General features: G+C 32.4%; 3 protein-coding genes across 3 annotated transcripts in view; 2 read left to right on the top strand and 1 right to left on the bottom strand.

The window, feature by feature from the left end:
- The window catches only part of LOC149481821 (uncharacterized), a 118346-nt gene that overhangs the window by 34122 nt on the left and 69054 nt on the right, over positions 1-15170 (top strand). The window lies entirely within an intron of this gene.
- Positions 691-2049, top strand: Dhpr (dihydropteridine reductase). The gene has a single exon (XM_089704768.1). It carries the CDS (start codon positions 1031-1033, stop codon positions 1733-1735), a length of 705 nt encoding a protein of 234 aa, XP_089560894.1. The 5' UTR covers positions 691-1030; the 3' UTR covers positions 1736-2049.
- Positions 5925-15170, bottom strand: part of LOC149481823 (uncharacterized) — a 34621-nt gene continuing 25375 nt past the window's right edge. The window contains exons 4-5 of the mRNA XM_089705418.1: positions 9614-9721; positions 5925-6410 (exon numbers count right to left, since the gene is read on the bottom strand). Of these exons, the coding sequence (XP_089561544.1) occupies positions 6245-6410; positions 9614-9721 (274 nt within the window). The 3' untranslated portion in view covers positions 5925-6244. The remainder of the gene's footprint in view (positions 6411-9613; positions 9722-15170) is intronic.

Raw genomic sequence — 15170 nt, 5'->3', positions numbered from 1 at the left:
CCTACCTGTAATATGTATGCAGATATCACTATCTTACCAAAATTAAGTATACAGGGTGACTGGTAATTCGACGTGATCCTTCAAAGGGGTTATACTAGAGGTCATGTGCAACAAATTATGTCCAGTTAACCAGGGGTCAAAAATGGATGGTTATTCCCTTTGAAGGATCACGTCGAATTACCAGTCACCCTGTATAAGGTCCATTTTATCCTTAAACATGTAAGGCCTACTGCTGTCTACGTAGTATTTGTTGAAATCAATCGCTTTATAATTATATTGTGTTATATTATAAGCACTGTTCTTTTTTTGTTACTAATAACTATAATATATATGAAATATAATTAATGTAATTTTGTATAAAACTAATTGCGATACTTATTTAATATGTATAAATAAACTATCCAAACCAAAATGGTTATTTCATTTTAATATTAATACTATGTGATTAATATATGTATTATGTAATAAATCCACCTCCAATTAATCATAATCCCTTTCAATTTTAATATGTACTTAGATTATTATTTAATGATCTAAGCTTTCAATTTGAACTCGACCACAGACAACAGGTTTCTGTCACGTTTTGTATTTGACAGTTGACACTGACATATTTTGTCAGCTGATTGCATTATTTTGAGATTGCAGGTCTAAACAAGTTTATAAAACATTGACTAATAGCATTACTAATAGTTTATAAAACTTAACAAGTAAAAACATTATATACAGTTATTGTAAAATAAATGACTCAAAACTCATAATTTAGACTAATTGAATATTATAGATTATTAAATCGACAGCGTCGGCTAACGCTAAGCTGACTGCTGACATTTATTTACTTTCACTTCGCGGCGGTGTGTAGTTTGACATTCAAGAATTTAGATAGCAAGTGATCTATAAAGTACTATAATACGGCAACAACTTGATAAAAAGTGATAACGTCACCATCGAGGTCAACGCGACGCGATAGCAACTTCAGATCGATTCTCACAATTTAGTTGTCTCAAAGTTTCCAAACAGCTAAGACGTTACAATGGCCAGTGGCAGAATTATAGTTTACGGCGGCCGCGGAGCTCTCGGCTCGGCTTGTGTCAATCACTTCAAGAACGCCAACTTCTGGGTCGCCAATATCGATCTCAGTTCAAACGACAAAGCTGACGTGAACATCACCGTTCCCAAAGACGGTACCTGGCTGCAACAAGAGGAGCACGTTGTGAACGAGTTGGGGGCTGCGTTACAAGGTCAGAAAGTGAATGCTGTGATTTGCGTCGCTGGAGGCTGGGCTGGCGGTAACGCGGCCAAGGATCTGAGCAAGCAAGCTGATTTGATGTGGAGGCAATCTGTATGGAGCTCGACCATCGCGGCGACGCTAGCGTCAAAATATTTGGCACCAGGCGGTTTGCTTGCACTCACAGGAGCTAAGGCAGCATTGGAAGGCACTCCTGGTATGATTGGTTATGGAATGGCTAAAGGAGCAGTTCACCAACTCACAAAATCCCTTGGTGCTAAAGATTCCGGCTTACCAGAAAATTCTCTTGCTGTAGCAATATTGCCTGTTACTTTGGACACTGAAATGAACAGGAAATGGATGCCTAAAGCTGATTTTAGTACCTGGACCCCCTTAAGCTATGTAGCGCAGCTGTTTGATAAATGGATCAAGGGTGAAGACAGGCCTGCCAGTGGAAGCTTAGTAGCGTTGGTCACAAAGGACAATGTGACTGAACTTATTGTTCAGTAATCCTGATATTAAAGAATAACTGAATCGAACTAAAGGTTCTGAGAAAAGGCCAAAAATGACAAAAGTATTGCAATATTTAAAAACAGAGATTATAATATGTAACGTATATGTGATTAGGAACATGTTTTTTTGCCGTGAATGTCTTTCCTTTAGTTTGTAATTATTGCTCAGTTTTAGAGCTTCTGTCTGATATTGTTTAATGTAAGTTAAATAGGGGAACAATCTCAAATTTATTAATGTTAAGCGCAAATATATGAATATATTATCTACTGTGTACTTTGAATATACAAGTAATAAATGTTGTTTGAGCATTATTTATTTATTTATTTTTATTAACATGAATTAATCATCTACACTACCTTAAAGTAACTAATATTTACTGCAAAACCAAAAATATTTTTGTTCAATAATGGTATTTAAATATGTATTTCACACAATTTCATAACTCATCTATCTATCAATTATATTTTCACTTTGTCATTATAATGTTGTTAATTTAATGGACTCATCATTTTTCTTTACACTATTTTAATTTAGATAATTATAGCCATCATGATATCAAATAACATTAGTATAGACCATATATTATGATAACATTTTAAGTGGATTTATTAAGTTAAATATTATCAGTGACCATGGTCAAGGCTATTTTTGATAGAAGTTAGCTTGGCCTCTATTACAGACATTCATTTCTTAAATACTTGCCAACCTTCATGTACAAGGGTAATGTTAAAATAAACTATTTAAAATTGAAATAAAAATATTTTTTCCATTTTAATTTGAGATAATTTTTCATCTCACTTTACACAAAAATCTCATAGTAATGCGCAATGCTTGCAGATAATGATAATGGGTTAACCACGTCACATTAATCACGTCAACTAATTGCTATTGAAACTAGACAATTGCATATTTCTTACAGTACACCAATATGTATTTAAAAAATAAGTACACACCGTCTTATTTTAATGCCTCTGACTACGCTTCCCTATGACGTTTTTGGAAATACCATAACACGTAAGTATTAAAAATATTCAAAACAATGTCGGTAATTCCAATAGGTATTGCAGTTACCTATTTTATTTGTTTCAATTTTCCTGGTAGGCTTACTTGTACTAGGAAAATTAAAGTCGAATCGAAAAAGAATATCGGCTTAGATTATGGATTGGTCTCCGCGCGCGCGCTACGACTAGATACCGCCGGCGTACTTGAAAAATGCGGCAACTAATAGTACGCCGAATTCGGCGTACCCAAGCCAGTCGTGTCACATGCATTGTGTGGAGAGGGCGAACCGATAGTTTATAAAGATTTTGAACAAAATCTGAAGTAAAATGCCTATTTGTGTCATAAAACTATTTAAAAATAATACAACAAAAAATAAGAAAGACACTAGGATCACGTACCATCCCCAAACTTTCGTATTAATCGAAATTTCTCCTTTACATCGAAAATTTTTTCTACGAAAATACGACGCCATACAGTGTTGCCGTACTGCATATCCAAAAAATACACGTGGTTGAGGAAATCTTTTAGCAATAATTTGAACTTTTTTTTTAATACTATTACTAACACATATTGTATAAAAAAGTATATAGGTAAACCAGAATCTGATGGCAATTAGGGAAATCAAAATTTACAGTGTGCAACCCTGGGGAAAATGGATTGAACGATCTTGATACTGCTTATTTTTTATTTTGTCCTCAATATCATTAGTCACATTACATAAGTGGACAATACTGTACTTAATAATGAGATATCCACTTAATATGTATTATGTAGGTACATACTTACATGTATAATATACAATTATACATATTACTTTTATACAGGTAATACATATTATTATTTACACATACCTATATTTGTATATTCATTACCAGTATGCCATGTGAAAATATCGATATAACGATAATGTAGATCAAAACTGCTTATAATTTTTTATAAAATAAAATAAAACTATGTTTATTTTCGTAAGTATTAACAGATACACACATTATAAAATTGACTTGGATAGCTTGGACTTGACGAATAGCCGTATTGGAAACTCCTGTAATAAGTTTTCATAAAATTATATTCTAATCAACAAACAATATTATAGTTACCTACATATAATATTTTTTTAATTTTAAGTATCAAAACGGGTAAGTCCAATTTACCAATAAAATCTTCAAAATTGAAAATTGTGATGTGTTTGACCCTTATTCATCGAATGTTTTTCTATACACATTATAAACAACACCTCTTGCTTGTGATCGCAGCGGCTTTTTCGACATTTTCGAAGATTTTTTAGACAAAATCCTAAAAATTATTCATCAACTGCAAAAAAGACAAATAATTTGACAACCAATTTGATAGTTGTCAAATAAGTTGCCACATGAAAAACTTTTATTTCTTAAATATAAATATGCCATCAGATTCTGGTAGACCTATAATAACAATAATTTATTTCTGTTTAACCATGTTTAACTGACTCATGTAATATGTTTTTTTTTTATTTCCGCTTTTTTACTTTTAAACAACCTTTGTGACTATAGTATAGTAGCGTCGCAAGTGGATTTGAGTCGCATGTTCATGGATTCGATTCCCGGCCAGGTCAGGATGAAAAGAAATATTTTTCAAACTTCTTTCCAAGATGCCAGATTTCCCATTTATTAGGTAAAATTTATGTATCTGGCAGCCCAATTCTTCACACACACTAGCGTCTTTACAAATTGCCTAACACACACTACAGAAATGAGTTGCCGCACTCGCAGAGCTATTGTTTTTAGGTGGTGCGGTATCTAGTCGTAGCGCGCGCGCGGAGACCAATCCTTCATCTAAGAATATCGGTTATTTTTTACTCACGCCGTTTTTAGTTTTGTAAGAATTAAAAGGTATTTGATATTTTTGGTTTTATGGCATTCAAATGCTCTAGAAATATAAATTTATAAAGAATAGAATAAATTCGATCACGAGGCGGGACTCGAACCCGCATCCTTTCACGCCAATCCGGGGAGGATGCTTGACCAATTCAGCCACTCGTGAGTCGTGACCCGCCAGAGCGATCTCTTCCTGAAGGGCTACAAGTACCAGATTGGAACGATTTCAAACATGATATAGACGTCCTCGTGATGGTTGGATGGAGTCCGGTTTTCTTTTATTTGGGAAATCTGTATGAGACACTATCACTTCAAGCAATTGGTAGTGAATACTGAGTTGACAAAATTTAGCTTTAAATAGCATACCAAAGAAAAATTTAATTGATGATATTATGTTGGTTTTTTCAGACTCAAAGTAATATTAAACAATATTGGGTATGGTTTGTATTATATTATCAATATTATACTTATACTCAGAGACTCAGTGTGTGTGTTTAATATTAAAATCATAATGCGGTTTTAATTTTCACATATCTATTCATTAAAGTTTATTGTTCCTGCTTCTTGTATGAACACACTTTACAAAAATAAATTGTTACAAAAAAAAGTAATTATGTACATAAATATGTATCTACATATTATTAACTACAAAAATAATGAGAAAAACTGTTTGTGAAAGTAGGGAGGAGATAGACTTAATAGTTGCGACTTACGTGAAGCGTGCGATTCGTGAAAACTGAATAATATTCTACAACAATAATTGGCTCACCAATTGTTGTAGAATATTATTCAGTGTTTTGATACATCGGTGCAATACTCGTAGTGAGTAAATTATCGTTGGAAAAACGACGAATTTTCTCTACGTAAGAATATTTCTGAATGTTTTCTTATATTCTCTGAATTGTTTTTTAAAGAAGGTAATTTAAATATTTGAGTATATTTATAGCTTCCACGTAGCTAATTATTTCAAATCCTTCATACCTACCTAAATATATGAAATTTTTGATACAGGGCAGTAACTATATGGGTATAAATAAACAAACATAAGATATCAAATTTTTATTTCTAACATACTATACTACTTACTTACAATAAAAATAATTAATGCATACTTATTACGTAGGTACATAAATAAGTTTAACCATAGCTCATTTTGTACGAAAATAACGCCTAAGTAGGTACTTAATATATAAATAATTTAACACTTAATTCTAATTTTACTGAACTACTGTCATCACGTTTAAATACATAAATGAAAAATTTTACATAGATAAGTACATAAAATTTCTGATGTTTTTTGAGTGTGTATTCTCACATAAAATTATAAAAAAATATTTCAAACAATTTAGTTACTGTTATGTGATTATAAGCATTAATTAAAATAACTTAAATTAACTGACTCTATTATAATATTACACCTAAAATCTCACGATAACGAACTAAGTTCGCAATTATACCTAACAATAATTCAATAATAAATAAAAATTGTCATTTCAATAACTGAAATTATTTAAAAGCTTTTCGAAGCATTATTATTTTGTGTTGAAATATGATAGACTAATTTTTTTAGGTACACTTTATTGAGAGAAGATTGTATTGGACCCTTAAAATAAGGTTTTTGGGTACTTTTCCTGAAGGTATGACTTTTATGTCACCCTACTACAGCACGAACTGTATTCTTTAGTATATCTGTGACGAGTTCTGTGGTTCTGATGATTTTGATACCAATCTGGTCTATAAAGGTTATGGCAGTGGTGTAAGTTGTTTCGGTTCGCGTCATGACGTCCTGCCTGTTCGCCCAGGACGATGGTGTTGGCCTGGAAGAAAGTTTATATAGGTAATTAAGCGTATGTACCTAGAGGTAACTATAATTATTATGGTAACACTGAAAAGTTATATCTACTAGATTTAATAAAAAGGGAAGCGATCTGAAAAATTACAGGATTAAAGGACAACTTGCATTTCATACTACCTATAGATTAATTATTATGGTTAAAATTGAAAATATTCGAACTTTAAAAATATTAATTAAAGCACTTGTTAAAAGAGTTGTTGCAAAAATACATTTCTAGCGCCTATGAAAAAAGTTAGCAACGTATCCACACGTTACTTTATAATATAGAATCTGAAGTGATTGCGGTACTATTGATCTTAGTTTTATTGAATTAACCCCATTTTGGCATTTTCTATTAAGTTTAGGGTGCACTCACACACATCAGTCACCGTCACGGCACGTCACCGGACAGGATTAAAAAAAAATATGTATCAATAGTTCTAGTATGACTCTGTTCCCACACGACAGTCGCCGGCACGAAATCTATCAGTGACGTCCCCGGTCAGGCACGTCAAATAATCTTTCCATACATGTATCATACTTTTATCCCCACTCACCCGGTGCCGTCACGTCTCAGTTCAGTCAGCGTCGTGCTACCGTCAATTGCTACATGTTCTCTAGCGTGACACACGTCTAATCACTCACTAACCTGATGTATGTGTTCAATGAGGGTGCACTCACACACATCAGTCACCGTCACGGCACGTCACCGGACAGGATTTAAAAAAAATATGTATCAATAGTTCTAGTATGACTCTGTTCCCACACGACAGTCGCCGGCACGAAATCTATCAGTGACGTCACCGGTCAGGCACGTCAAATAATCTTTCCATACATGTATCATACTTTTATCCCCACTCACCCGGTGCCGTCACGTCTCAGTTCAGTCAGCGTCGTGCTACCGTCAATAATTGCTACATGTTCTCTAGCGTGACACACGTCTAATCACTGACTAACCTGATGTATGTGTTCAATGATTCAGTCAAACCGGCGACGTGACTGACGGACAACATGACGGTGACTGGTGTTTGTGGATACGTACACAAACCGTCACCGATCAGTCATCGGTGACTTGACGGTGACTGATGTGTGTGAGTGCACCCTGATTCAGTCAAACCGGCGACGTGACTGACGGACAACATGACGGTGACTGGTGTTTGTGGATACGTACACAAACCGTCACCGATCAGTCATCGGTGACTTGACGGTGACTGATGTGTGTGAGTGCACCCGTTTACAAAAGAGTCGCTTCCATCGACAAGATATCGTATTTATAATATTAGAAATAACAGGATTAGTACTATAAATAATAAAAGATACCATTTTCATGTACCTACTTGAATATAAGTATTTTTTTCAGTTGCATTAAATTTTACACCTATGGGATTATATTCAGATATTTTAGTTTTTCATAAAGCCAGGAATTTTCGCAACCTACTTCTTAATCTCCACACTCTCATCCTATATAATCCTATCTTACAAATATTTTCCATTACATAAAGAAGGCCTACTGCCTAGTGGATAAAAGTATTTGCTATGCAATGATTCGCTTTATTTTTATTTTGTACATTTCCTGCTGCAATATATTACAAAAATTAACGTTGGAAATATACCTATTATTAAACAGCTTTATATTAAGATCTCGATGAAATAAATACAGATTTTTTGTTAGTGAGCAACAGCAATGTTTTTAAATATGTACTTAATTAACCTATTCTAGGTAAAGTCAGAGACAAAAATATTAGAATTACTGTGGGTATAATTTCGGACTCCTTCAAAACAACGGTGAGCAATGTTCCAATGCAATTATTGTTAGTACGTTGATAAAAGTTACGGCGCAAGTTTTATTTAAAATGTCGGTACAGTTTGAACGACTGAACAATTTTCAAGAGATTATATATTATTTTGTGACCACATGCATGCCTAACACCCCTATGTATAATTTATAGTTATTATCTGTCGTATAATATAGAAATGATATCACTGAAGACATTGATATTCTCATGCCAATGAATTTCAATATAAATTGCATTTTATTTGCAAGTTAAATTCATTTTGTAAGTATTACTATGAAACTAATTTCATAGTAATACTTACAAAATGAAATAGTTATTAAAGAATAATAATATCATATATACAAATATAAAGTTTGTCTGCATTTTAAATTCCTAAAGTCATATATTTTACTAATTAACGTTTTGCATTTCAAGGCAAGAAACTAATTTTCGAGACAAGATATTTTATATTATTTGGTGAGACAGGCTTACATCATTTTAAAGTGATACAGTGACCTCAAAATTCAAAATTGGTATTTAAAATTTAATTAAAATTAGTTATCTATATGATAATGTCTTTGATACGTATTGAAAATATGTGTTTGTTCCGAATTTATCGTAAAAAGCAGTGTCCAGTTATTGAGTAAGCATTGCTGATTCTAATCTTTTTCCGTCTCCAATTATCGTCTTGTGAATGAATTGATTACAATTGTGGAAGTCTACCTGTAATCTAGTTTAACAAGCATAAGATGAAGCTTACGAAGTGAAATTAATTCGACAAAAAATAGACATACGAATAATGCACAAAAGTTAATACAAGATTAATATTTAAATTATTGAAAAATAAACCTTCAGTAAGAGTGAAAGCTTTTACCTACTTCAAACTTTTTCAACTACACGTTTTTCCTATCCTTCCTTATCATTTACATCTTATCTTATATTTTTTATTATTGTAATACTAAACCAAAAAATAAACTTAAAACTCAAGTTTTTATGAAGATCTTGCGAAGGTCAAAGCTCGGTTCGCAAAGCATCTGACCAATTATCTCTGTTGAAATTTAAAAATATATTTCAAACGATTAAGCATAAAACATGTAAATTGATTTGATTAGACACAAAGTTCGAATTGAGAGGATCAAGGATCATGTTATAATTATTTAATTTACGTTCTTACTAGATGGTCAAGCAGACCACCAAAGTTCTTTTTCTTTTCAGTTATTTTTCTCGTTTGAATGAAACTTTGAATATTTCAAGAAGAGAGCGTACTTCTCCCTCAAAGGCTGGTAATGCACCCACAAAATTCCAGGGACTATGGGTGTTCATGGACGGCGTCCAGTGCCGCGCAAGCTCGTTTGCAAGCTAAGCATAAACAATTGGAATTGTTAAACCTATTACTACATTCATCATATACCTTGGTGGTACAGCTGGACGTGTGGATGGCATTGTGGTAGTGGTGGTAGATTGCTGAGTGACGTCAGAGGAAGGACTTCCTACCATCAGGTCACCGTCGTCTCCAAACCTGAAATTTTAACATAGGTAAAATATTAGAGTAGGGCAAATAAAAGGATGGGAAAAATCTTGAATGGAAACTTCCGCCATTTTTGAACGCGTAATAATAATGAACTCACAGATGAACTGCTCGACTTTTTAGGGGTTTTCGTCGGTTTTATTGCAAAAATTACTATATAGGCGACTTATGCATAGATAACAATACTTTCATCTCGCTCCGCGCGATTAATTTGCCTTTTTACATGTGAAAGCAAATTTAAAAATCAGTTCATTAGTTTTTGATTAATTTGATAAAACAAACATGCAATCATTTCTTTCTCTTTATAATTTAAATTGGATAGTTTTGAATAAACTATCTAATCTAATAGAGGAAAAGACTAAATTTTGATGCAATTAAAATTTCAAAGATTCCACTTCATTTGACAAATTACTGATGCCGTTAGTCATTTAAGTGTGTCTCAAAAAACATTGAGCGGAAAAATATAACTACATAATACTTCATTTAATCACGAAACAAATTGGGCTGAGTGTGATTATTTATGATATCATTCGGATTTACACAGACTTGTCACAAGAGGATTTAGTTTCAATTGTTACTTTGATTCATACCTACTATTAGTATCTATTACGAATCATGGGCGTAGCTAGCCATGGGCACAGGGTGGGGCAAAAAAAAAACCGGCCAAGTGCGAGTCGGGGTCGCGCACCGAGGGCTCCGAACGAACCTACTTTTTATTATGTTGTAACTCTAAAATGTATGTTTTAGCAATTTTTCCTTTATCTGTGCTATAAGACATTGCTTTTAACCAAATTTCAAGACTCTGTGTTCACGGGAAGTACAATGTAGGTTTTGATTCCCTTGCGAATCAAAAAATCGAAAATTTGCGATAATTTGCAGCATAAAATGGCTGTATCTTTTGATTGCGTTGGCTTATAAGTTTGAGTTTTTCACAGCTTTAAGAGACCGTAGACATATAAATTTCAGCTTGATAACTCTACGCGTTCCTGAGAAAAAGTGTGTTGACAGTTGACACCGACAGGCAGACTTTGTTGTGCGTCTGTCTGTCTGTCTAAAAATACCTTTTTTTTCAAGAACGCGTGGCGCGGCGGTATCAAGCTGAAAATATAATCTATACTAATATTATAAAGCTGAAGAGTTTGTTTGTTTGTTTGTTTGAACGCACTAATCTCAGGAACTACTGGTCCGATTTGAAAAATTCTTTCGGTGTTAGATAGCCTATTTATCGAGGAAGGTTATAGGCTATATTTCATCACGCTACGGGCAACAGGAGTGGAGCCACGGGGGTGAAACCGCGCGGGGCAGCTAGTAATGAATAAATCAAAACAAACAAAAGATACCTACAGCCGTTTATGTTGTAAATTTCATCCCTATATTATATAGTTTATCAGCTGTCTAATACAATTATATGATTCCTTTTTACCATAAAATATAGGTCTATGTAAATAGAAACCATTTTAAATAACTCAGTAAATAAAGCAAAACCTTGCACTTCCGATTTCATGTTTGTTTTAGGTTAATGGTCACTTATTGACCATAAAAAATGCAGACAGATCCAGGTGGAGCTTTGCTCGCAATCTTATAGTTTTTGACCGATATCTCGAAAACTATCCACTTTAGGGCAAAAGTTGCTTAGACTTTATTGTAGAAAGTAAAATTTCGCATATTTTATACCATGTAAAATTTTTTGTAAAACTTACTATTTACGGTTTATGGCCTATTTGATGAACCGGTTGATCGTTAAAATATTGGATTAATGAATAAAATGCATGTATTTAGGTCACTTTATTCTATACAAGTTTTGTTTGAATTTTTTTTTCTAGTGCCCATATTTTTTGAGTTGTTCCACGTATAATGTGGAAATGCCACCGCTCGGCGGGTGACGTGGCAGGCCAAAAGTTTTTTTACGGATGTAATAAAAACTTAGATCATTAAGTAAATAAAAACGAAGAAGAAATTTCCAATGCAAGTGGATTTTCACCGTTTCCGAAACGGCAAAATTTTTGATTTTTTTTTTACTTATAGAAAATTTTTAATACATTTTTTAAAATATTTTCCTTAATTTTATTTTTGCATCCGAATATAAAATAACTACTCAATATTATTTAGTTGTACGAAATATATACGAAACATACATAGGTAACTTGAAATTTACTATTTATCGCCAAACGTTAAATAACTCAAAAAGCATTAGAAAAAAAAGTTTCAAATAAATTAGTAATCTTAATAAATTGATAATGCATAATATGTATAATATATTAATGCCTATGCATTTCATTGATTAATCCAATATTTAAAGAGTTACTTGCCAAATATGATTAACCGGCTCATTAAATAGGCCATAAATCCTAAACGGAAAGTTTTACAAAAAGTTTACAAGGTATAAAAGATGTAAAATTTTACTACCTAAAAAAAATTCCCAATATTTTTTGCCTTAAAATGGATAGTTTCCGAGATATCGGCCAAAAACTTTTATGTAAGATTGCGAGCGTAGGATCTGTCAGCATTGTGTGCTTTTATGGTCAGTAACTTATCCTAAAACAAAAGTGAAATTGGATGGGAAATTTAGTGCTAATTTGGCTAAATAAAAACAGCTTTGAATGGGGTAACAGTTATACTACACTACTTTTTCTGGCACCAAAAGTGGTTTAAATCATGTAACATAGAAGCGCAAGCTTTTTGTTTAGATCGTATTTTTTTTGTGTCGCCTGACAACTTTCGAGTGAGAATTTTTTAACGGATATTAAGTTTTGTAGTCAGTACCTACATAATTACGTTTTTTAGATTTGGTTAGGTACCTTCCAGGTCAGAGCCAGGGTGGGGCAAGTGCCCCACCCTGCCCCACCGTGGCTACGCCCATGTTACGAATGAAAATGCTTGAATTTACCACTGCTAAAGCTATAGGTAGTTATAGATAATCGAAGACTCGAGAATCGAGATTTCAAAGGGGTGAATAGGTTATGGGAACTCGTTATAAACTAGAAATAGATATGGAAAATTATTCGAGTAAATAATATATTAAGAAATTCTTTTCTTCTTTCGGCGCATTTAGACCAAACGAACATAAAGCTAGAGCAAGAGCATTTTTTCGTGATCTTTTACAGTAAACGAAAAGTCGTAAGTATTCAGATAAAATCTTTTCGAACGCACTAAGAACAACGAATGAATGCTCTACGCATGTAATTACACTAAAAGAATGTGACATAGTGGGGTTAGAATGAGCATTCGCTCGTTTGATCTAAATGCACCGTTCCCATAATGAATAATAACTTTTCTCATTAAAAAAATATAATAACCATTCACAATCTGTACAAACTAATAGATAAAATAGTACCTATATTTACTACATCATCATAATATTTCAAGATCTAGTATTCGCTGCATGCAATCAAGTTTCACAATACAAGATTTAGATCTGGTGATTGTTGGCTTCTCAATTAAGTGGCATTCCTTTAAATTAAATACCAATCGCATAATCTGTGGATACATCTGCTTATCTTTGTTCATATTAAAATATTAAATAGTCATAAGTTATGTATATAAAAGTGATTTTTTTTGTTTCAACAAAAAAAATCTTAGCTATGAGTTAACCACATTATGTTGTTTAATGTTTATGACTTATATTAATATGTTCTGATCATGTTCTGATAATGCTTATTAGCATAAAATTATAGTTATACCTATATGTGTTAGAGCGTGGTTGTATTACGTAATTAAATACTGATATAATATTTCTTAGACATCTGTACTCGACCAAAGTCAAGACAAGAATGCCCCGCAACTGCCAACTGCAGACGACCGTTATTTATAGCCTGACATTCGGTAGAAAGATAAAAATTTCTTATCATCATATTGTTGTAGTTCTCGTGCGGCTACAAAAACTCTACAATTTATGTTTCTTTCAATATATTATGGATGAATCCAGTACTTCCTACTCTTACTTTGACGTCTTCTATTTCTATAAAACAGAAAAACTGCAAAAGCTTTCGTCACTGGAATCGCTCGACATAACGTCCGCCCACAAAAACGAGGCACAATAATGATGAATTTAGTCATTTTTCAGTCGCATAATATGCGAGCATTGGGTAGCGAGCAAATATTTAACTAGTATTCTACTCGAGTATCGTATTCTAGAAGTATCGTAATGGGAGAAGGGCCTTATAGGACGATCAAAACAACATTCGAGTGGTGTGAGTCAGCGCAGGTGTTATTTGTGTTGTTTTGATCGTTATTTTCAATATGACATGAAATATTAATATTATTTGATAATTAAATGATTTTTAATACTTTTATCCAATTGATTATTATTAAAATAATTACTTAATTAAGTTAATCAATTGATTTATTTTAAAATATAATTTAATCGCTAAATTAAATGCGCTATCATATTCATATTATATACTTACTAAAAAAATCGATAAAAAGGTCTAAAAAATAAACCAGCCTAAATATAACCCGTTTGGGCGATGCAGACTACCTGAATTATTACGAAGTAACATGCGTAGGTATTAATTTTTTAACAAAAAAAGTTTCCTGAATTTTTTAAATAAACAATAGGTTCTTCTATACAATAGTGAAGCGTAGGTATGCATAAGTTGGATAATAATAATTGCTGGGAAATTTTTCTTAATTCACGAAGACATTAAACAACTTTTTATAAAACCTTTAAAGAATGCATTTTTATTATTTATGGCCATGGTTTAAATTATACATGAAAGGCGATTTAAAAAATAATAGTATTCAGAAGAAATGGCTAGTTTACAGATGAAATAAGTGTAGGTATCTAGATACAATAAATTCACGAATCAAATATAAATATAATATTAATGAATTCTGTGATCTTCTGAAGTATTGAGAAATGGCATAACGCTAAAATCGTAAGTAAATCAACTAAATGAAAAAAGACAATAAAATCGACGATGAAATTAAAATATTGGTAGGACTAAAATGTAAAGTGTTGATGTGTCTAGGCAAGATTTCATAAAAAAGTTTAAAATCCAAATACATAATTCAAAACCATTAAATTATGTATTAAAATGACGCAGGTATATTAGGTTCAAAATAAGGGTATGTACTAAGAGTCATGGAAGGTACGAATTTTATTGGTAAAATAAAGATATCTTCACAAATACCTATCTTTATTTTTAAGTTTTTGGTAACAAAAAACTGGCAAATTATCTAAAGTTACAAGATGTGTTGTTCAATGTAATTATAAAAAATACCGTTGGTTTTGTTTTATTACATGTGCAAAAAATAGACTCAACTTGAATTTTAATATTAAAAACAAGGCAATACATGTTTTTCATCTAATATATATTATAAAGGCGAAAGTTTGTAAGGATGTATGGATGTTTGTTACTCTTTCACGTAAAAACTACTGAACCGATTACAATGAAATTTAGCACACATATGGTAACTTGGATTAACACATAGGATAGTT

Source organism: Colias philodice, chromosome 16 (genome assembly GCF_061535455.1).
Source record: "Colias philodice isolate Cphi_HAF_F1 chromosome 16, ilColPhil1 Martin Lab GWU primary, whole genome shotgun sequence".
In the NCBI taxonomy this organism is placed as follows: domain Eukaryota; kingdom Metazoa; phylum Arthropoda; class Insecta; order Lepidoptera; family Pieridae; genus Colias; species Colias philodice.
This window is presented reverse-complemented; position numbering and strand designations above follow the sequence as displayed.

Coding starts and splice junctions, on each gene's coding strand:
- Dhpr (XM_089704768.1), top strand. CDS start 1,031: ATGGCCAGTGGCAGAATTATAGTTTACGGCGGCCGCGGAGCTCTCGGC.